The sequence below is a fragment of the Pimephales promelas genome, chromosome 5, assembly GCF_988280905.1.
Source record: "Pimephales promelas chromosome 5, fPimPro1.hap1.1, whole genome shotgun sequence".
Taxonomy (NCBI): domain Eukaryota; kingdom Metazoa; phylum Chordata; class Actinopteri; order Cypriniformes; family Leuciscidae; genus Pimephales; species Pimephales promelas.
In genome coordinates, this window is record NC_142773.1 from 35,720,293 (window position 1) to 35,740,579 (window position 20,287).

The window sequence follows — 20,287 nt, forward strand, 5'->3', positions numbered from 1 at the left end:
GCCATGCTGGAAGCTTGTTAAGGGCGTGCTGGAGCTGCGTTTGGGAATTGAGAGGCCTCTTTCACCTGCTGCTTTATTGGATAGATCAGTTACAAGGGCTGTCCTGTTTGACGAGAGTGTGGCGGTTGTTAAAGTTCCTGCAGTGCAGACCACTTGTGGTTTTGAGGGGTTTGGAGAGGTGATCAATCAGGGTATCTCACTCACTTTTTCTTTCTCTTCACTCCTGGCTGCGATTCCCTGGAATGCCAATGAGAGGTCTGGAGTAAAGCCAGGCGGAACCAATGTAGATGATGTCAACAATGGAGCTATGTTTAGAATGACCTTGTCTAGCTTTGGTGGGATTGTAATGCAAACCAGAATCAGACTGGTGCAGTCCTTTTGAAAACAGTTGGCAATAAGAGAGTCGAGACACGGCAAATTTTTCAAATTTTACAGACATTCCACAATAATGGTGTCACGCCGTATTGCAAGAAGACACACGATGAGGAAGATAAGGTATAAACACAGTCTTTAAAGGGATAGTTCACCCAAACATTTTTAAATGACCCCATGATTTACTCACCCTCAAGTCATCCTAGGTATATATGACTTTCTTCTTTCAGACGAATACAATCGGAGTTATATAAAAAGAAAATGTCCTGGCTCTTCCAAGCTTTATAATGGCAGTGAATGGCTGTTTCGGTTTTAAAGTCCATTAAAGTGCATCTATCCATCATAAAAATGTTCCACATGGCTCTGGGGGATAATAAAGGCCTTCTGAAGCAAAGCGATATGTTTGTGTGAAAAAAATCCATATTTTTATTATCAATGAGTTACATTTATACTCTTATCCAAAATGTCTTTGCACTCGAGGTACTTTATAGTTCAAATGTTTGGGGTCTGTAAGGCCGTGTGTCCACCAAAGCGGTTTTTCACGCACCTGGCGTAAGTTTTCAATAGGAGCGCCGCGTTTTTAAACGCCATGAGCGTAACGAGGCTCTGAGCGTTTTTTTTTTTTTTCACGCTGAAGCGTTTTTTTACTGGTTGCCGAGAGTTGAAAAATGTTTAACTTTGGATAAAACGCAGCGCTCATCACTGTCACTTTTTGCCCACCCGTCCAATCACAGTGGAGGAGGGGCGGGACTAAACCACACCGACCAACTGTCTCCAACTATACAGATACTGTATGAGTACATAAATTTAAATAGCATTACTTATATATTTTTTTTCTGCTTAGCACTACTTACTCATTATCGCTTTAACTATTGTGAAATGTTGTGAAATGCATTGAGGGTTTTTTGTTTTGAAATATTGTTCTTGAAATTTAGCTGTGACAACGGCAGTCGTTTAATTGGCTAACCGTTGTTCTTCAAGCCACTGTATGTCTAGTAAACATTTCATGTTTTATTGTCCCACGAACACAAGAGCGTTTGCCTGGCACGTTTAAAAACTGCTTATAAAAGTCACATTCCTCAACACGCCTGGCTGAGAATATTAGTGCTGGCAGCACTATTTAATGAATATATGAATAGCGAATGAATAGACAAGCAGAACAATACAGTGTTCAGAGTAGTTTGAAAGGATTTATAGTAAGCTGTACCTAAGCTTCTGTAGACACAATAATTTTGATGAAAGATTTATCCTAGTTTTAATGTTTTTATGTACCGTTGTACGAGTATTCTCTTTTTTTTCCCATAGCATGTTGGTTATGTAAGTCACAGGAGTAAGGAAACTATCTCACCATATTTGTTGGATGCCCGATCCAGTGGAAGGAATGTCAAAGCTTACAGAGACATCCTCACTCGTGCTAAGTGATTTTAAAAGAATCAATCAGGGACTTCCTGTTTTATTTCTTCTTCAAACAACCTATCACTCGTATACCAAACACTACTGGCGTCGGATGCCAGCACATTTCCCACGTGTTCGCTCATACTCTGTTTCGGATACTATTACATTCTGGATGGAGGCATAGTTCAGCCTGGCAATACATGTCCTGTTTGTACGTTACTCTGAATGTCGGTGGTTTCGTAGATATGCGCCTGTTCATGATTTTATTGTTGTTGTCGAGTTTTCCCCTGTTTACACCTGCTTGTGGTTTCGTCATTCCCCAGAATTTCTGCTTCTGTTCATCAAAAACGTACTGTTGACAGAAGAGTTGATGTTTTCTTGCCATGGCTTGTTGTGGGCGCGGGGCCTCCAAAACGGCTTCAAAGCCGTTCGTTCGGCTCAATAGCTGCTCCTATTGTTGGGCTATATCAAAGGCAGTCTGCTTATTTGAACAGGTGACTCCCATTAAGTCCGATGACCTGGCTGGCTGTTTGCCAGCAGAGCTGCCGTGGCTTCGGAGAGCTCGTCTTGTCAGAACTCTAATGCCTGATGATCACAGTGCCAGGTCGCAGATTTAATAATTGCTGAGCCATGGCACTCTGCAGGTCTCCTGAGTAATTGTTATGGGAGAAGCTGGGGGCCGTTGCTCACCGAACGCTCGTGGAGGTCAGGATTTCATTTGTCCACTTCCTGTGGGCTCGCCCAGCCTGGGCGGCTTGCTTCACTTTTAATGAAAACCGTCTACTCGTAAGCCATCAGTATGCAGTGATGGCACCTTATAGGCTTTGTGCCTGAACTCATGATTATGGAAGAGATGATTTCTTCACTTCTTCTGTAAGATGAAACAAAAATGTTCCATACATTTTTCATGATGCATTTGGTGATCAAACTAGGATGTTCTGTTTCATTTGACCATATCATAATCTCTCTCTCTCGTTCTCTCTCTTGTTTTTTTTTTTTCTTTAGCAGGGAACAGAGGGCTTCTGGAAGTCTGTAGCGCACTATGTGCCCCGGGATCCCTCTGAGATACGGATCCTCAACCCCTTCTTCATACAAGAAGCTTCCTTCCAGTTTATTGGCCTTCCACAGAACAATGGCCTCATGGGTAAAGGGGTAAGCAACATGCTCATTAAGTTTCGGAACTTTTCTTAACATTGTTTACATTAAACGCGTTGAATACAAGAGAATTTGACTGTTGGACTGCTCGAGTTTATTGAACCCAAAATGGCAGGCAATTCCTTTAGTCAATTTTACGTTAATAGGGGTCACAGGAAGCCTTAGACATGTGTTTCCTCAATTAGCCTGTAATTATTATAAAGATCATCATAGGTCAAAGGCAGCTTAACTAAGCCAATGGGTGGGGAGAGCTAATGCCATTTATTTTGCTCAAACCTGGACAAAGCTATGTTTAAAACCGTGTTATCCAGTGCTTAACATTAAAAAATTGTTATGTTAAATGACGAAAAAGTATGAATCACAATTGAGGTAGCAAACTAAATGCAGACTTGCAGATTATCCTTATCCAATAATTACAAACAACTGGAATTCAATTTCATTGGTGGGAACATTATACAGTTGTGGTCAGACTTCTTGCCACCTTTAGTATAAATGATTAAAGCTGTAAAAATAAATCTGAATTGTTTATTTTGATCTTTCATACAAAATAAGCTCAAAAATCCAGCCTTTCACTGAAGCAAAAGTGTGGGGAAAATCACATTCTGAAATATTTTTCTCTCTAAAAGACATTATCCACAATTAGAATTTTTAATGAGTAAAATATCTCTGAAGTATATTCCCAATTAATATGTACATTTTTTTAGCACACCAGGGTGACTAGGAAAATGAAATTGCCTAGATCTGACGATTTGTTTCTCAGGAGTGTAAATATTAGGAAACACAAAGCCCATATTCCCTTAATCATCCATCACAATGAGTAAAACCAAAGAATATAGTTTGTATGTGCAGCAAAAGATTGTTGAGCTTCACAAAATAGAAAGTAGTAAGAAAAGCAAGAAAATAGCTAAAGTATTGAAAATTCCCATTTCTACCATCAGGCCAATAATTAGAAAGTTCCAATCAACCAAAGATATTACAAATCTGCCTAGAAGAGGACATGTGTCTATATCGTCCTAATGCACGGTGCGGAGGAGTGGCCAAAGACAATTGTTTGAGTGGCCAAAGACTCTCCAAGGATCACAGCTGGAGAATTGCAGTGATTAGTTGAGTCTTGGGGTCAGAAAGCCTTAAAGGGATAGATACTCCACTTTTTTGGAAATAGGCTCATTTTACAACTTCCCTAGAGTTAAACAGTTGAGTTTTATCGTTTTCGAATGCATTCAGTCGATTTTCTGATATTTAGAAGAATATCAGTAACCAGACAGTTTCTGGTCTCATTGACTTCCATAGTAGGAAAAAAATATACTATGGAAGTCAATTAGACCAGAAACTGTCTGGTTACTGAAATTCTTCTAAATATCAGAAAATTAGCTGAATGGATTCGAAAACGGTAAAACTCAACTGTTTAACTCTGGGGGAGTTGTAAAATGAGCCTATTTCCCAAAAAAAAAATGGAGTTTCCTTTTAAAAAAAACAGCACCTAAAGTACATCACATGTTGTTTGGGAGGGTTTCAAGAAAAATCTTCCTCGCACATCCGAAAACCAATTCCAGCATATTCAGTTCTCAGACACGACTGGAACTTCAAAAGGGACCTGGTTCTAAGATCAGATGAAATAAAAAAAGAGCTTTTTGGCAGCAAAAACACTAAATTGGTACACTCTAAAGTACCCCATGCCCATGGTTAAATACTCTGCTGGATCTTTAATGTTGTGGGCCTATTTCATTTTGCTGGAGATACATGGTATCATGGATTAGCAAATATACCAACAGATAAAAAATCTGTGCTAGAAATCTTATCATGGGCCGTGGTTGGATTTTCCATCAGGATGACGATCCAGAACAAACATCAAAATCAACAAAAAATGTGTGACTGAGCATAAAATTAAGCTTATGCCATGGCCATCCCATTCCCCTAACCTGAACGCTATAGAAAATGAGTGGGCTGAACTGAAGAGAAGAAGCGCCAACATGGATCTAGGAATCTGAAGCATCTGGAGAGGAATGGTCTCTGATCTTTTGTCAGATGTTCTCCAAACTCATCAGGCATTATAGGAGAAGACTCAGAGCTGTTATCTTGGCAAAAGGCGGTTGAAAAAAGTATTTAATTAAAGGGTGCCAATTATAATGTGCAACATGTTTTGGAAAAAAGCATTTATTTCATAATGTGATTTACCCCCATTCTAAATTTGTTTACTTCAATGAAAGGTTGGATTTTTGTAAAAAAAAATAAATAAATAAATAAATAAAAAAAATATGAAAGATCTGAAGGATCTTTGATCATATTTACCAGGGGTGCCAATAATTCTGACCACAACTGCATATAATTTGACTTGCTAAATTCAACTATAAAAATTTGTCGTGAATGCTGTTAGAACACCCCACCCCATTAGCAAACATATTTTATTGAGACATGGGTGTTGGGTGTGCAGTAGCCCAAGGGGTGTACTTGGAATCAGCACTGTCAAAAAAAAGAAGTGCCTAAGATCTCAAACATGGACTGTAACAACGAGTACTTGCCTACTAAGAGCTCATTAACAACACGCTTTACTTTCAGTCCCAGGAAATTGGACTTGAGAAAGTAGATAAATGCCATTAGCATCATAGCTTGATGAAGCTCTCAGCCATCCCATCATGGCATGAGTACAGACATGGCCTTGTGTGTGAGCTTGGCCACCTCCTGAAAACTCAAACCTGCTCTCAATGGTGGAACATGTGCAGTGCACATGCAGCAGAGCCCAGGCCCCTAAGGTTTGTGTAGGTAGGGGGGCAGCGCAGAAGGGAAGCTGTCCCATACGGTACTGATCAAGGTGGGATACATTTTGACACAGCCTCCCCCTCTTGAGCACTCCAAACACCCACCTGCTTAAGGCTGCATACACTGACACGATCTTAATACTAATCGTGTGTGTGTGTGTGTGTGTGTGTGTGTTTGTGAACCAGACCCCAGGCCACTGTAAGCTAATGATTTAGAATGGTTGACTTCCCCAGGGATATGAGGAAGTGAAGGTCTGCCTCCTGAAATTGGTGTGTCAAGGGTGGGGGTCTGTTTAAGCAAATTGTTAATCACACGAAGCTCAAGATGAGTTAACAACTGCAGACCAGAACTAAGCCAGAACTTCTTCTGGCACAATTACCCCATTTCCACCAAGGCAGAGCTGGTGCTGGTTCAGAGCCTAGTTTCAAATCGGTTCTTTGTTTTTCGACCACCAAAGCACCAGCTCCGAACCAGTAAAAGTGGAAAAAAGTAGCACCAAATCATTGCTGGTCTACGGTAGACGCAAGAACCCCTTACGTCAGCGGCTGAGGGCGGGGTTACTGTAACCAACAAGACGAAGAGAAACTTATAACTGCCATTTTTTAAATAGCAGCTAATCATGCTAATAGCAGCTCGATTGTAACCTCCGTTAATGCAAGTTACGGTGAGCTGCATGAACGTGCTGGATTTGCCATGTTTGGATACCGATTTAGGTTTGCAAAGCCATGAGCATAAATAGTAACGCGGCGGCCACCATTGCTGATGGAAGGCTTGTTTCGAGATGCGTCGGAGCGGCGTGGACTAATCGGAGCTGGGGGAGTGTTTGGAGAGCATACGACTCCTTGATATGAATCGAATCGCTCTTTTCCCAGTGCTGAACCAATTCGAACAAGCCTGGTGTGTTTGTGTGTGCCGCGCTAGCGTTGCTGGGCAACATGAGATGTATACAGTAACGTAGTGGAAACCGTAATGAACCGTTTTTTTGAAAGCTCGTCAGTCGAACCGGCTCTAGCTCTGAACAACCACCTGCTTCTTGTTGGTGGAAAAGCGACATATGCCATCAAGACCTTGAGAAAGTACTGGACCAGAGCAGACCATAAACAGAGGTGTTAAATAGATTAAAATACAGCACAGCAAGCATAGTTATTCTGCTTATCAACACATATATATACCATATTAGATGTCCAGTCAGTTTTCAAATTTTATTTCATTAACCATTCTGATGGATTCAAATGATTTGTTAGACTGATTCATACTGATACCTTCTGTTCATGAGTCTTTTTAACTGATTCATTAACAAAACCTCCTTTCATGTTTTTTTATGTAACTCTGTAAAATTGATAGCGATGCCTGAAATGTTAAATTGTACAGAATAACGTACATCCAGCCAATTGTTATCGCAGAATATACTCTCACAGTGTGATCAGGACCCGACACGAAGCAGAAAGGGATCTTGCATTACTCTGATAGGGTTTATTCTGCCATGACAACCGGCTGGAGATACAATAAAGTAAAGAGTTGGACATTAAATATTGATATGAGGTGAAATATTTTATTAGCTCTTTAAACACAAAACGGTATACAGTCATACCACTTATTACACATTATTTCACCACATAAATTATTATGGAGATGAGAACTGTTTTGAAATCTTACCTGTTTGTTTTCTTATAATTCATTACAGTGTACAGTGTATTATTATTTCTTTTATTTTTTTCTCAAAATGGCAGTTTGTATGAAACGAGAGAGTAAGTCAGCAATACCGGATGATATAATTAAATAGCTATACTCAAAATATTTGAGTTTTAAGCAAAAATTCCACAAGGAAAAAACTTCCCTTGCAAGCATAAAGTGCAGAGTCCGCCAACTTTAGTAACCCGGATGAGCCTGTGTTATCAGATTTTACTGGTTATCAGAGAATAACATACCGCTGAATGGAGCATTTGACCAATCAGAATCATGTAACAAAGCATGATAGGACTTCATTTAATATTATACGAGCAACACATTTTACTTTCTTGTTTCTTATTTAGTTTAACATATCATTTGAATCAATGTTTTGTCATTACTATTCGCAAAACAGGCGCAAGATATTATATTGTGGTTAAGGACATTCATATTATCTTCTTAGTATCATGCTTGATGAAATTTAAAAATGCTGCTTTATTGTACGTTACCAATTTAAACTTACATTCTTTTCCATAGAACATTCCAACGTTGGGCACCGTCGCCATAACGATGGCTCTACATAACTGCGATGAGGTCGCCGTGGCTGGATTTGGCTATGACATGAACACCCCTCATGCACCCTTGCACTACTACGAAACAGTCAAAATGTCTGCCATAAAAGAGGTAACAAAATGTCAAATTAACTTCTAAATTGAAACATTTCTAACAGTACTGTGGATTTTTTTTTTTTGGACGGAGATGTTTTAATGCATAGACACAACATTCTATAAAGTGAACTGTGAGCTCAGTTCAGACCATTGTTTAAACAATGTCTGTTTATCCGTTCACTTTATGGAAAATCACAATGATGTCATTAGCAGAATGTCCTGGGCTACTTTTTTTTTTTCTCTGATCAGTCCATATGTAGATAACTTTGTTGTTATGTTTTGAAAATTCCTTTTTGCTCACATTTGCCACGGCTGTAAAAGCACACTCATAAAACAGAGCTGTTAACGCACAGTTAGCTCCTGACTGCTCTGGCACTTGTGATTGTCAAATCACAGTCAGGTAGCATTCATGCAGAACTCACTCACTTCCTGCTGCCTGTATTCTGACGGTTTAAGACTTGTGTGCTATGTAATGTCAGTTACATAGCACACGTCTCATCCTGACGTCATGCGTCTTTCCAGGATCTTTACGGGTTGTGTGTGAACGCACTCACAGATCCCGGCAAATCACTGGCAGTGTGAATGAACCGAAATCAAACAATCCCGGGACAAATGCCGGGTCACATTATCCGTGTGTTTTCCGTAATCTCTGTGTGAAAGGGGCTATGGAAACCAATGCAAATTTTCCAGAAAACTAAAGAGTGGCATTGGAGACATTAATCGGATCTGAACAGTTGCGTAGCACAAATGTGGACAGTCAGTCATTTTAGATCAGATTCTAATCGGATACACAGATAATCTTTGGATTTGGACTAAAGGCCATTGCACGCTGAGTATGAAATTTTCGTATGTGTTTTTTCATGTTCGTCAGCCTAAAAATTTGTCCGATGCGTATTTATTAAACCTTTGCGGGGAAAAAACACAAAAGTACAAAATGGATTTGTGCAAGCGAGATTGACATAACGTGAGGTTGAATTATTATTATTTTATTTATTTTTTTACGTGCGAAAATTTCGGATGCGAATTTCGGACTCAGTTTGCAATGGCCTTAAGAGACTTATTTCAATAACTTAAACAAATACTACCGACCCCATATGCCGAGAGCTATTTCTTTAAGTATTGAGGCATAAGGAAGAGATTGTTTCAGATTCTCTCTCCCTAAGGCATTTCGGCCTGAGGAGACTCTTAAACAAGCATTCATTTTGGCCTGTGCCCTTTTCTCTCTTTCGAAGAGTGAAACTTTACTCCTGGATCTGCTGGGTTTTTTGTGAACGTGATCCGTCACAAGGGCTGAGCAGTCAGAGACTCTGACGAGAGGCTTTTGGCCTGATGTAACGGCCCCAGCAGGCCCAGAACCTCCTGTCAGGGGCAGCTGTTGGGTCGCACCCGTTCGGACCTAGAGCCTCTCACAGGAACCCAAAGCTCTGGTTTCATCCAGCATTGAAAGGCCAGTGGATCCTCTGCTGTGGCGTTCTGCATCTGAAAATCACATTAAATAACAATAGGATATTAAAGGAAAACCAGGGAGGATGGTTTTTACAGGAGTCAATACAGCTCCAGTTCTCTGATCCCAGACCACACTCAGTCCCTCTCCTGTGATTCAGAGCTCTGTTATTGTTGTAATAAAAGATAGTGGTGGATGTAAAGTGCTGTGGAACTAAGAATTAATCTAACTTTCTATCATTTATTGATACTGACCTTCGCTAACCTGTAAATCTGTTGAAAAAACAACACTGATCAACACTAGGCAAATGGTTTTTTTTCAGTGTCACTTTAGTTTAGGGTCCAATTCTGACTCTTAACTAATTGCTTATTATTAGCATGCATACGTTGTTAGTATCTATAGACCATTTTGCAAGATGTAAACAACACTGGTCCAGAAGCACTTCCTGTTTCAGTTTTTTATTACTACATAAGCTGGGATAAAATACAACCAACAGAACATAAAACTGAATCTAAAAGTTAAACAAACATCTTTAAGATGTTTTCTTTACATGTGAAATAAAGAAAACGGTTACAAACTGCAACAGGAAGTGTTTCTGGACCAGTGTTGTTTACATCTTGCAAAATGGTCTATAAAGCACATATTGATTCCTATTAAAGGTGCAGTATGTTATTTCTCAAATTCGTTGCTGAACATTGTTGATATTTGAAATGAATACAGAACATCCGGTCAACAGTATTTCTCGATGTAGATTATCAGCTATAATGTCTAAACCATCCGAGGTAGACCGACCACGAGTAATGAGGTTTTGAAACAAAGGTTTTTGCTCCTGTTGAAGCTATAAGTTTGTATGAAATCAACCTTGATTAAAGAAAAACATGTTTTATCCATGATCTTAATGTCATGGACAAGCTGTGAATGATGTGATATGCCCCTTCATGTTTGAATGGATGCTTCGATCAATTTGAGTTGCTGTATTCACCAAATTGAATGCTAATAGTTCAAATCTTGCTTCCAAGACTAACATGCTTGGTATAATGAGAATAAAAGGACAGACTGTCCCATGAAGAGTCGGCCACATTCAGTAGGAAATGACACTGCTGTTTGTTTCCCCCACAGTCTTGGACTCACAACATCTCAAAGGAAAAGGAGTTTCTTCGCAAGTTGGTGAAGGCCAACATCATCACAGACTTAACCAATGGGATTTGAACCTCCCAAGGTAGGTGCCTTCCTTGGAGAACTTGAAAGCGGAAACCCTGGACCAGACAACACTGAAGAGCGTAATTTCCGAGGTGGGAGCGATTGCACACGTGCCTTCTTACCGACAGGCTTCCTCTGAGTGGAACGTTGAAGGGTTCTTCAATATCTCAGAAGTCAATCCTTGTTGGAGTACAGATTTGGAGTGGAGACTTTGAGGGGACCAACACAATGTGCTTGAGGAGCGAGTCGAAACATTATCTGATTGTGCCAAATGTACCTCTAACGGAGGAGACGCCCCTCCTCTCCTGCCTGAATGTATGAACGGTGTAAATATCAAAGATTTTTTTTACAGTGCATTTCAATGCTACGGCCCCTGCCTTCACACGTGATTCTCCGTCCGGGGCACTCCTGCGTATCCTGCCACAGTGTGTGGAAGGGCAGAGGCAGGTCTTTGATTCAGCCCTTCTACTGAGCACAGGAGGCTCATTATCTCCTGAATGTGAGCGCATTATATTACAGCTTCTTTTGTTGAGGAAAGGAGCTCAATATCTATCTAAGTTATTTATTTTGGTGAATAGATGAAGGCTTTTTTCCCCCTTTCTTTTATGTAAGCCACATTTACAAAATAACTTGTTGTTGTTATAAATACACACTACAGTTTACTTGAGGTGGGAGACTGAGTACTTATTAGGGATGCACAGATACCATATTTTTTCCTATTTAATTACAAAACTTGAATTGTTTTTCCTTATTGGGATTCCTCACTAGCTTCATAAAAACACAACTTCAGTATAATTAAACAAAAAAACAGATACATGCATACATATTCTATGCTAGTATTCAAAAGTTTGGGATCTGTAAGAAAAAAAAAAAGGAGGCAGTAAAGACTAAGCTACATTGTTAAAGGGGTCATATAATGGTACATGCACTTTTTCAAGTTTTTGTTTTAATCTTCGTATATGTTTTTCCCTGCCTCAAATCGAGCCGTTCGACTGTGTGACGTCACGCAGTCGGATGCTCCACCCACGGTTTTTGATTGACAGCAGCGTTTCAACACAGACCCGTCTAAGCCATTGTGGTGATCTGTGGAAACTTTGTTTTTGTCCAAACAGAAACAACCATGGTACGTACAATATCGGATTCGGATCTATAACTGATCTGACAAAAAAATGTCCATCTTCGCTGATACAATCCAGGGGTGTGTTTCCCAAAAGCATGGTCTTTATCAGCGTAGATTAACAAGTCTGTGTTTCCCGAAACAATACTTCCACGATCATTCGCAAACAGCTTCGCAAGTTTGTTTGGTTGGAACGACAGCTCGACCTGTGGTTAGAAGCAGAGTGTCTTGTTTGCAAGACTTGGACTTCATATATCATTGTTTTGAGCCTAATAAGCAATCTGATACTCAGTACAATCTCTTTGGCTTTTATTTAGAATACATACAAATGTCATTTACTGTACGTCTTTTAGCTTGTCAAGAGATTTTAAGCACCGCTTTTGAAGAGTGTGAACATGCGCTAGTGAGAACAAGCCTATGATTGAATCTGGAAATTAAGCTAAATAACTGAGAAAAATAAGAGATAGTCTTCAAATGCCTTGTCTGTAATTTATAGCATTAATTCGATCTCATACAGATTCATTAAAATGAGTTATTACTCCACCACCTGCGTGACATCATTAACCAACGTGGTTGAACTACCAATTTGCGACAGTACAGTTTCGGGAAACATTCATGACCAGCTAGTTGATGTCTTCAACGATGGTAGTAAAGCAACGAGTTACGGTGCATCCCTAGTTCAGACAGACCTCTAAATCACCTGACGTAATAGTACACTGCCATCCTGAATTCAGACCAATACACTAAGAAGAACCATTGGCTTTTTTTTTAAATGCACTTCAAGATAAGAAAAGTCACAGATATTTACAAAAGAGATTTAGTTGGTTTTGTACTTTTTGGGTGGCTATTTTAAGGAGTAGGCCTACTGTTTCAGTGCTTTATGGATTTATATATTTTGAGCTGTGAGCTTTCAGAGCTGGTCACCTAGCATTGCACTGGCCATCAGAGTTCATCATATTACACTACACCTGGTTCTCAGTTCATCAAGATCCCACAACAGGAAGGAGTCGTCATGTCAACCTCCTAACTGAAAGACATTTTAAATAGTTCTTTGCCCTTGTAGAATGGTGCATTTACACTGTGCAGTATGCCACCAATCAGCATTATAATGATGATCATTTGGAGTTAGAAGGAAATACTAAAGTGTTATTGTTTCTTTTATATATATATATAATATAAATATATCTTCAAGTTGTAATAAAATTAATGTGTTGGGCAGTTTTTGCCCTAAATTGAGTTTTGGACCTTTGTGTCTCATCTGTATCTTTCTTTAAGAAGAATATTTAAATCACAAATTGAAGGTTCATGGCTCATTATCAGGAAAAGGTTAATAAGTCAAATAGGAGTATCACCCAGATTTGGTGTGCCTTACAAATAAATCACATTATAAAACCAAAAACAACCCTTTACTCAACATTATTCGACACAAATTGCCCATAGGTGGAAGTGTGAGAGTAGGCTGTTATCCCTGTGATCAACTGGTCATCCGTCTACTCTAGGGTATACGAGACACTGGGATAGGCTCCAGCATCCACATGACCCTACAGTGGTGTCAAATTCACCGTCCTGCAGAGTTTAGGTGTGTTCACGCCATGTCGTAGTTACGCAATTACCTTATTTTCCCCTTTAAAAAGTGTCCATGTCCTCGTAGAGTTCATAATTACAGCTTGTAAGAGGGGTTGTGATGGGGTCCACCTCAAAGAGCATGCACAGAGAAGTCCAAATTAAACATGATTTAATGACTCATAAATGTAAGTACCCATTAATGGCCTAAGACACGAAACGAGCGGTTTGTGTGAGAAAACGAACAGTATTTATATATCGTTTTTACCTCTTGTAACCACAGCCACGAAGCGCCTGTACCCTCAGATTACTTGAAAGTGGCTGTGGTTAGGTAAAATCTATATAAAAACTGTTTGTTTTCTCACACAAACCGCTCGTTTCGTGTCTTAGGCCGTCAATGTGTACTTAAATTTATGAGTCATTCTCTGTGCATGCTCTTTGAGGTGGACCCCATAGACCTCCATTATATGACTGATTGACACCAACGGTTTGACCTAAAAATATCAAAATTGAAACTACTGCGGAAATAAAGACACCTACATCTTGGATGCCCTTGAGGTAAGCTAAAACATACCAAAAATTAATTTCAAAGTGAACTATCCCTTTAAAAATTCCACTTATTTAGTTTTTTTTATCAATGAACTTAATGAACTTACACTTAGACATATAAAAATTGCAAAGAAATAATATTGTGAGGAAAAAAATATGGATATGTAATGGAATCAGCACAGTCAGGTTCAATGTATAGAGTCATGCTGATTGATCACTGCTGTGATCCAGAAGTGATTAATCACTGTATTATAGACCTTCCTATGATGATGAATTGGGATTTTCCAGGGAGGGAAGTAGATGTCCAGGACTCAACAGAGCATCCTGCAGAATGACCTGCTGTCAAAACCACTGCCAAATCACTGGTCAACCAGGACATATAGAGTGCTGTCTAACCTACAGTCTTGTTTTCAAAGCTTAGTACTGAAAACAAAAATAAGAAGCTGGTGAAGAGAACCCTTGTTCATTGGTATACTATCTGTGTCATGTAAGATACCTGAGAAAAATAAAAAATTGTGTCAAGTTAAGTCATTAAAGATTCATTACTTCCATCCTACCATGAAAGAGCTTGTGATTTTTGTTCTTTTAAAAAAAATATGTATGGTGATTTGGATTACTGCTAGATTTTGGACCAAAACTAACAGAGATTTCTTCAGAATTTCAATCCCTCGTGTAATGCTGCCCACTGTCACCGAACGTGTCGTTGATTGATGATGTAAAACTCCGGACGAGTTTTCTTGCGTGTGTCCATTGTAATGTGTCTTGACTGCTGTTCCGTCTGACATTTATGACAACAGAGATCTTGCAGTGTGACATGGCTTACAGCAAGGATCATGTTCGTACAGTCTGACAAGCAACAATCCTGAAAGACTATTATAAACTGGACAGTGTGCACTCGACTTAAAGGAGTAGTTTACTTTTAAAAAAAACTTTTGCTGATAATTTACTCACCCCCATGTCATCCAAGATGTCCATGTCTTTCTTTCTTCAGTCGAAAAGAAATTAAGGTTTTGGATGAAAACATTCCAGGATTTTTCTCCATATAATGGACTTCAATGGGAACCAAACGGTTCAAGGTCCAAATGAGAGTTTCAGTGCAAACTGCAAAGGGATTTAAACGATTCCAGACGATGAATAAGGGTCTTATCAAGCGAAATGATCACTCATTTAAAAAAAAAAAAATGTTTAAGTTTTATAAGCTCAAATTGTCGACTTGCTCTGTTAGGGTTAGGGTGTGATGAGCGTTCATGACTCTCCTGTTCTAACTTGTTCATCAAAATGAACGAATCTTTTCCCAAGTCAACTTGTTCATTTCGTTCGTTGAATGAACCAAATGACACGAAAAAGATTTGTTCATTTTGACGAACGAGATCGAACAGGAGAGTCACGAACGTACAAGAGAGCAAGGCGAGCATTTGAGCTTATAAAACTTAAACTTTTTTTTTTTTTTTTTTTTAAATGAGCGATCGTTTCGCTTGATAAGACCCTTATTAATCGTCTGGTGTCATTTAAAGCCCTTTGAAGCTGCACTGAAACTCTCATTTGGAACAGTTTGGTTCCCATTGAAGTCCATTATATGAAGAAAAATCCTGGAATGTTTTCATCAAAAACCTTAATTTCTTTTCGACTGAAGAAAGAAAGACATGGACATCTTGGATGACATGGGGGTGAGTAAATTATCAGCAAAAGTTTTCTTAAAAGTGAACTACTCCTTTAAGGCATTAAATCCAATTACATTAAAGTTTTTTCCCCCTCTGGCTCTTCTTTTAAATATTATTATTTGCATTTGTTATTTTATGCAAATAGGTTATTTTATGGGGGTTTTAAGCAAATACGGTTTCATTTACAACTTGGAACATAAGTTCAGTCGGGGAGAAAAGCAAGGACCTTCCCTCGCCCCAGCAGAGAGAGACTGTGTGAAAGCAAAGTGAGGGATAACATTGCTTTATTTGATTCTCTCCTTTTCTCTATTTCTTTAAATGCTCAAGTGTAACATTGACTAGGATCTCATTTCATATGTGTGGCTCTAGAAGAACACCTCCGACAGTGGGACGTGCTCTCAGCTGGGCTTGTACAGCTGCTGATGTTATAACTGTATTCTGATAGGGTGACACTCGGGCCCTTTAAAGTGACTGCGGTAATGAAAGTTTCACTGAAAATACAGGCCAGTGATATAACCTTAAACATTTTGGCACAGAAAAACTGCACTCTGTGTTTTGGCAGTTCCCTTTAAGATGACTTAACAGTCCCTTTGCACCCAAAAAATCTTGAATACAATACAAGCTCTCACACATTACTAATGGAGCCGAGAACTCACTCACATCATTCGGTGCTTTTACACTGATAGATGTAAATTCAGCTGCGTTTCCCCGTAGATAAGCAGTCCAACCTATAATTCTTTGGCTGATACCTCATAAATTCAGAAAGGTGAGAGAAACTGCCCATAAATTGTCCATCAACCACAGAACAGCCCACTGTTGGGCGATTACATTGACCTGTGGTTTGTTCGCTTGATGTGACACATGAGATTGGTGCATATTGCATGTCAGTCTGGAAGCTCTCAACCTGAACGTGTTCAGAGTCAAGTGAATGCTAGATGGAGTTATGGTGACCTCTTTCTAAACACCACCATATTTATTCACTTTCATTTGGTAGTTGAAGTCCAGACCTTCCAAAAGAAAGTTCCTTACGTCTTTTTGTCGCATCTACACTGGGAAAAAAAAAAAAAGGTGTACAAGCAATTTTCGCTCAAAAATTGCTTGGAAATTTGGAAATAATTAAAACGAAACTGCTAGTAACACATTGAGCATGAAATATTAAAATACAAATCTGGAAATATAGTTTTCTTGTAAAACATATACTCTAATAATAATACTCTTATTATCTTTGCTTTATTTACAACTTCAAAAAGTCTTTTTTTATATCGTAGAGTTGTTCGACGCCACACATTTACCTTATTCTGCTGCCCCTCTTAGAAATAAATTGTGCAAAAGAACAAGGTTTGTGAGTCAAATTTAAGGTCTAAAATGATACTACTTTCAAGTTCAACAGGTTATTTCAACTTACTAACATGACACCTTCATAATCATGACATGGCACATGTCACGAATACGAAGGAGGTTTTATGCATGTTTGTGAGAACTGTCATTAAGTGTCATTCTCTCAATTATGACATTTCTAATGCAAATATGACATTGTTCGAGATGTCTTTGTTATGACAACTTGACATAAACCAATACATCATAACCTGTTTGTGGTTATACACTGTAAAAATGAATATGCTTTTTCTAATCAATAAAATTGTGGCAACAGATTACAAGCAATATTATTAATTAAATTGAACAAATTAGATTTGAGCAGTGTTAGTTACTGTAATTTAATTACTTTTCCCTTGAAAATGTAAAGTAAGCGATTACTCTTCATTTATCTGTAATTTAATTACAGTTACTTCTGATGTAATTGAGGTAAATACTGTGTATAGATCAATCCGATCTCACAGCGATTCGTATGCATTTTATGAGGTGTCTAAATATGACGACCGCACTCGTACAAATTCGTATGAATTATTGTAAAATATTAATGAAAAAAGTGTGAAATGTCATGAGATCAGACATAAAACAATAGTGGGTTTAACATCAAAATGTATTGTCTGATGTTAAAAAGTATGTTTTTATAATGTAACCTTCTCCACCTTGGTCAGTTTAAGGATAATTCATAGTATTTATTTGAAAGAATTAAAACAGATTCATGTCTATCCTTGTATTATTCAGCTGGTTGAGATTGAAATGGGATTTTGAAAGTAATTAGTAATTAAAAGTAATTAAATACTTTTAGAGAGAGTAATTAGTACAGTAATCTAATTACACTGTTGAAGAGGTAATTAGTAACTAGTAATTAATTACTTTTTTAGAGTAACTTACCCAACATTGGATTTGAGTAATAATTAATCAAGTTATTCCTTAAAAGTTAACTATTTAAAATGAGTAAAGTTTACACCAAAAAAAAAAAACAAATCTGAAAAACAGACAGATGTCAAAGATTAATTAAGAACTCTTTATTTTAAATTGCCAACATTAAAGACACCTGATGTTAACAGGCAGAATTGCCGAAGGAGAAAACCTTCATTTTAAAACAAACCTAAAACAAACACTGATCACCATAATGGTGACTTAAATGTATGGTTTTTTTTTTGTTTTGTTTTTTTGTTTTGTTTTTTTTTGGGGGGGGGGGGGGGGTGTATGTTTTACTCATTTTAAATGGTTACATTTTAAGGAATTTATTTGATTATTACTCAATTGTTAAATTTAATTAATAATATTACTTGTAATCTGTTGCCACATTTTTTTTTTTTTGATTAGATAAAGCGCATTCCTTTTTACAGTGTTTTAATGACAAATTGAATTAGTACCACTGTAGTTGAGGTAAAGAAAACTATTCATGACACAGTTATAATGGCCTCATGATAGCCACTGTCAAAGCCAACCACAAGACAGTTTAATGTAATGTTAACTCATGAAGCTAAGTGGTTTCTTAAGTTTGATAATTAATCTGCTGTCATGTTTATGACATATTTATGACAATTTATGTTGTCTTGGTAATGTCAAGTTGTCATTACCAAGACACTGACATATTATGATGTTTTGGTTTATGTCAAGTTGTCATAACAAAGACATCTCAAACAAAGTCATATTTGCATTAAAAAAGGTCATAATTGAGTGAATGACACTTAATGACAGTTGTCATAAACCTGCTTCGTATTCATGACGTGTCATGTCATGACTATGAAAGTCTCATGTCAGTTCACACCCCTTCAAGTAAAGTGTTACCCAACTTTTTTCTAGTGATAAAGTATGTTTATAAGCTCTTTAAATCATAAAATGATGGGAACCCCTTAAAGGATATATGAAGAACCTGACAGAGCCCTATAAAGAAACTTTACTTCTAACAATCTTCTCATATTATTGGTTAGTTTTTATTGAAAATTGTTCAATCTTGGTGTCTGTTCAATTCTCAGTCTGTCATTTATTAGCGGAGTCCCAAAATGAGAAGGTTATGAGTTTATCTGAGCGAGCGTGCCGCTTGTGAAATCCTTTTAACTGATCTACACATATGGAACCACATTCCCCATACCCTTACTCTTGAGAATTAGCTAAATAACTTTTGGGATATCTTGGCATAAGTCTGATGATTCATGTCGAAGGAGAGTTTAATAACTTAAAGATACCCAGGTGTGCATGTGATAATAAGCATTTTGTTAACTGGCGGATTAGCTTATGTTTTCTCCCACTTTTTATGTGAATTTCTGAAGGAAAAATGATCTTGTTTTTACAACATAATTAGAATAATCATCTGTGGTTAAGAAAATAGATGGGGTTTATGGTAAGAAAATGTCAAATGAAGAAAGGCCCATGACACTGCTGCTGTGCTGCTCCATTTGTTTTGCTTTGTGTTTTGGTTCTAAATGCTGCAAACTATAGTTTTCCCCTTACTCTCTTCATGACATTTATAAGCTCTAATTGCGTACAGCATGTTCTTACAGTACTTAAAGGGTACATAAACAATTGAAGACCAGGGAAGAAGCAGTCCATCCTGTCAGTAGCTGTTGGAGACATACAAAACAAGTTGGTATTTCTCCTTTTGATTGAAAGTACATTTAGCATTCTACGTGTTTTTGTAATATTTTTTTTTTCTTAAACCAATAAGTTTTTTTTTTTTAAATGTGTTTCTAAAAAAAAAGTAAAATTATTGACTTAAATTATCTTGGCTTTAAAAAAAAATGTTACATCAATATCAATGCATCAGTATTAGATGACTTAATTGTGTTGTTTTGTTTTTTCATAGCGAAGTCATAGAAGAGACAATTTTTCAGTGAACAGTTCTTAAAATAACAATTTTGTTTTATTATCGTGAAGTACATAATAAATAAAAATGTTCCACAAGAACTTTTTGTGCAATGGAGAGGTTCAATGGATGTTAAATGTTCTGTTTATTCCAATAAAGGACCTTTAGGAGTGAAATCTCACAATTGAGAATTTATAACCAATAATGTGACTATATCTCACAGCATTGTCATGTCGTCCCCTTGGAATTATAAGGTTCTATCTGACATTTTTGTCAAAATTGAGTTATTCACATTTTCTTATTCTGTGGCAATTTATTTACATTATGTAATGTGTTTTGTACATTTAGGGTCCTCGTTATTTTTATGTTTGAAAGAAACATGTTCCCCATACACATTTTCCTATATGGAATGCAAAAACTTTGAAGCTCAATATCTCAAAACTGCTCAGAACGTAGATAGAACCTTATAATTCCAAGGGGATGATGTTTTGGTTTCATTTTCAAGGACTTTGTTTTCTTTGTTCCATTAAGGCAGTTCTGAAGGCGAAAGGGTGTCAA

General features: G+C 37.8%; 1 protein-coding gene across 6 annotated transcripts in view; it reads left to right on the forward strand.

Moving 5' to 3' along the window:
• The window catches only part of st3gal3b (ST3 beta-galactoside alpha-2,3-sialyltransferase 3b), a 56,976-nt gene extending 43,964 nt beyond the window's left edge, over positions 1 to 13,012 (forward strand). For all 6 annotated transcript variants that reach the window (XM_039676177.2, XM_039676173.2, XM_089131391.1 and 3 more), the window contains 3 exons: positions 2,773 to 2,919; positions 7,885 to 8,031; positions 10,579 to 13,012. In XM_039676177.2, coding sequence (XP_039532111.2) covers positions 2,773 to 2,919; positions 7,885 to 8,031; positions 10,579 to 10,668 — 384 coding nt within the window. In that variant the 3' untranslated portion in view covers positions 10,669 to 13,012. The remainder of the gene's footprint in view (positions 1 to 2,772; positions 2,920 to 7,884; positions 8,032 to 10,578) is intronic.
• Positions 13,013 to 20,287: the final 7,275 nt, after the last annotated feature.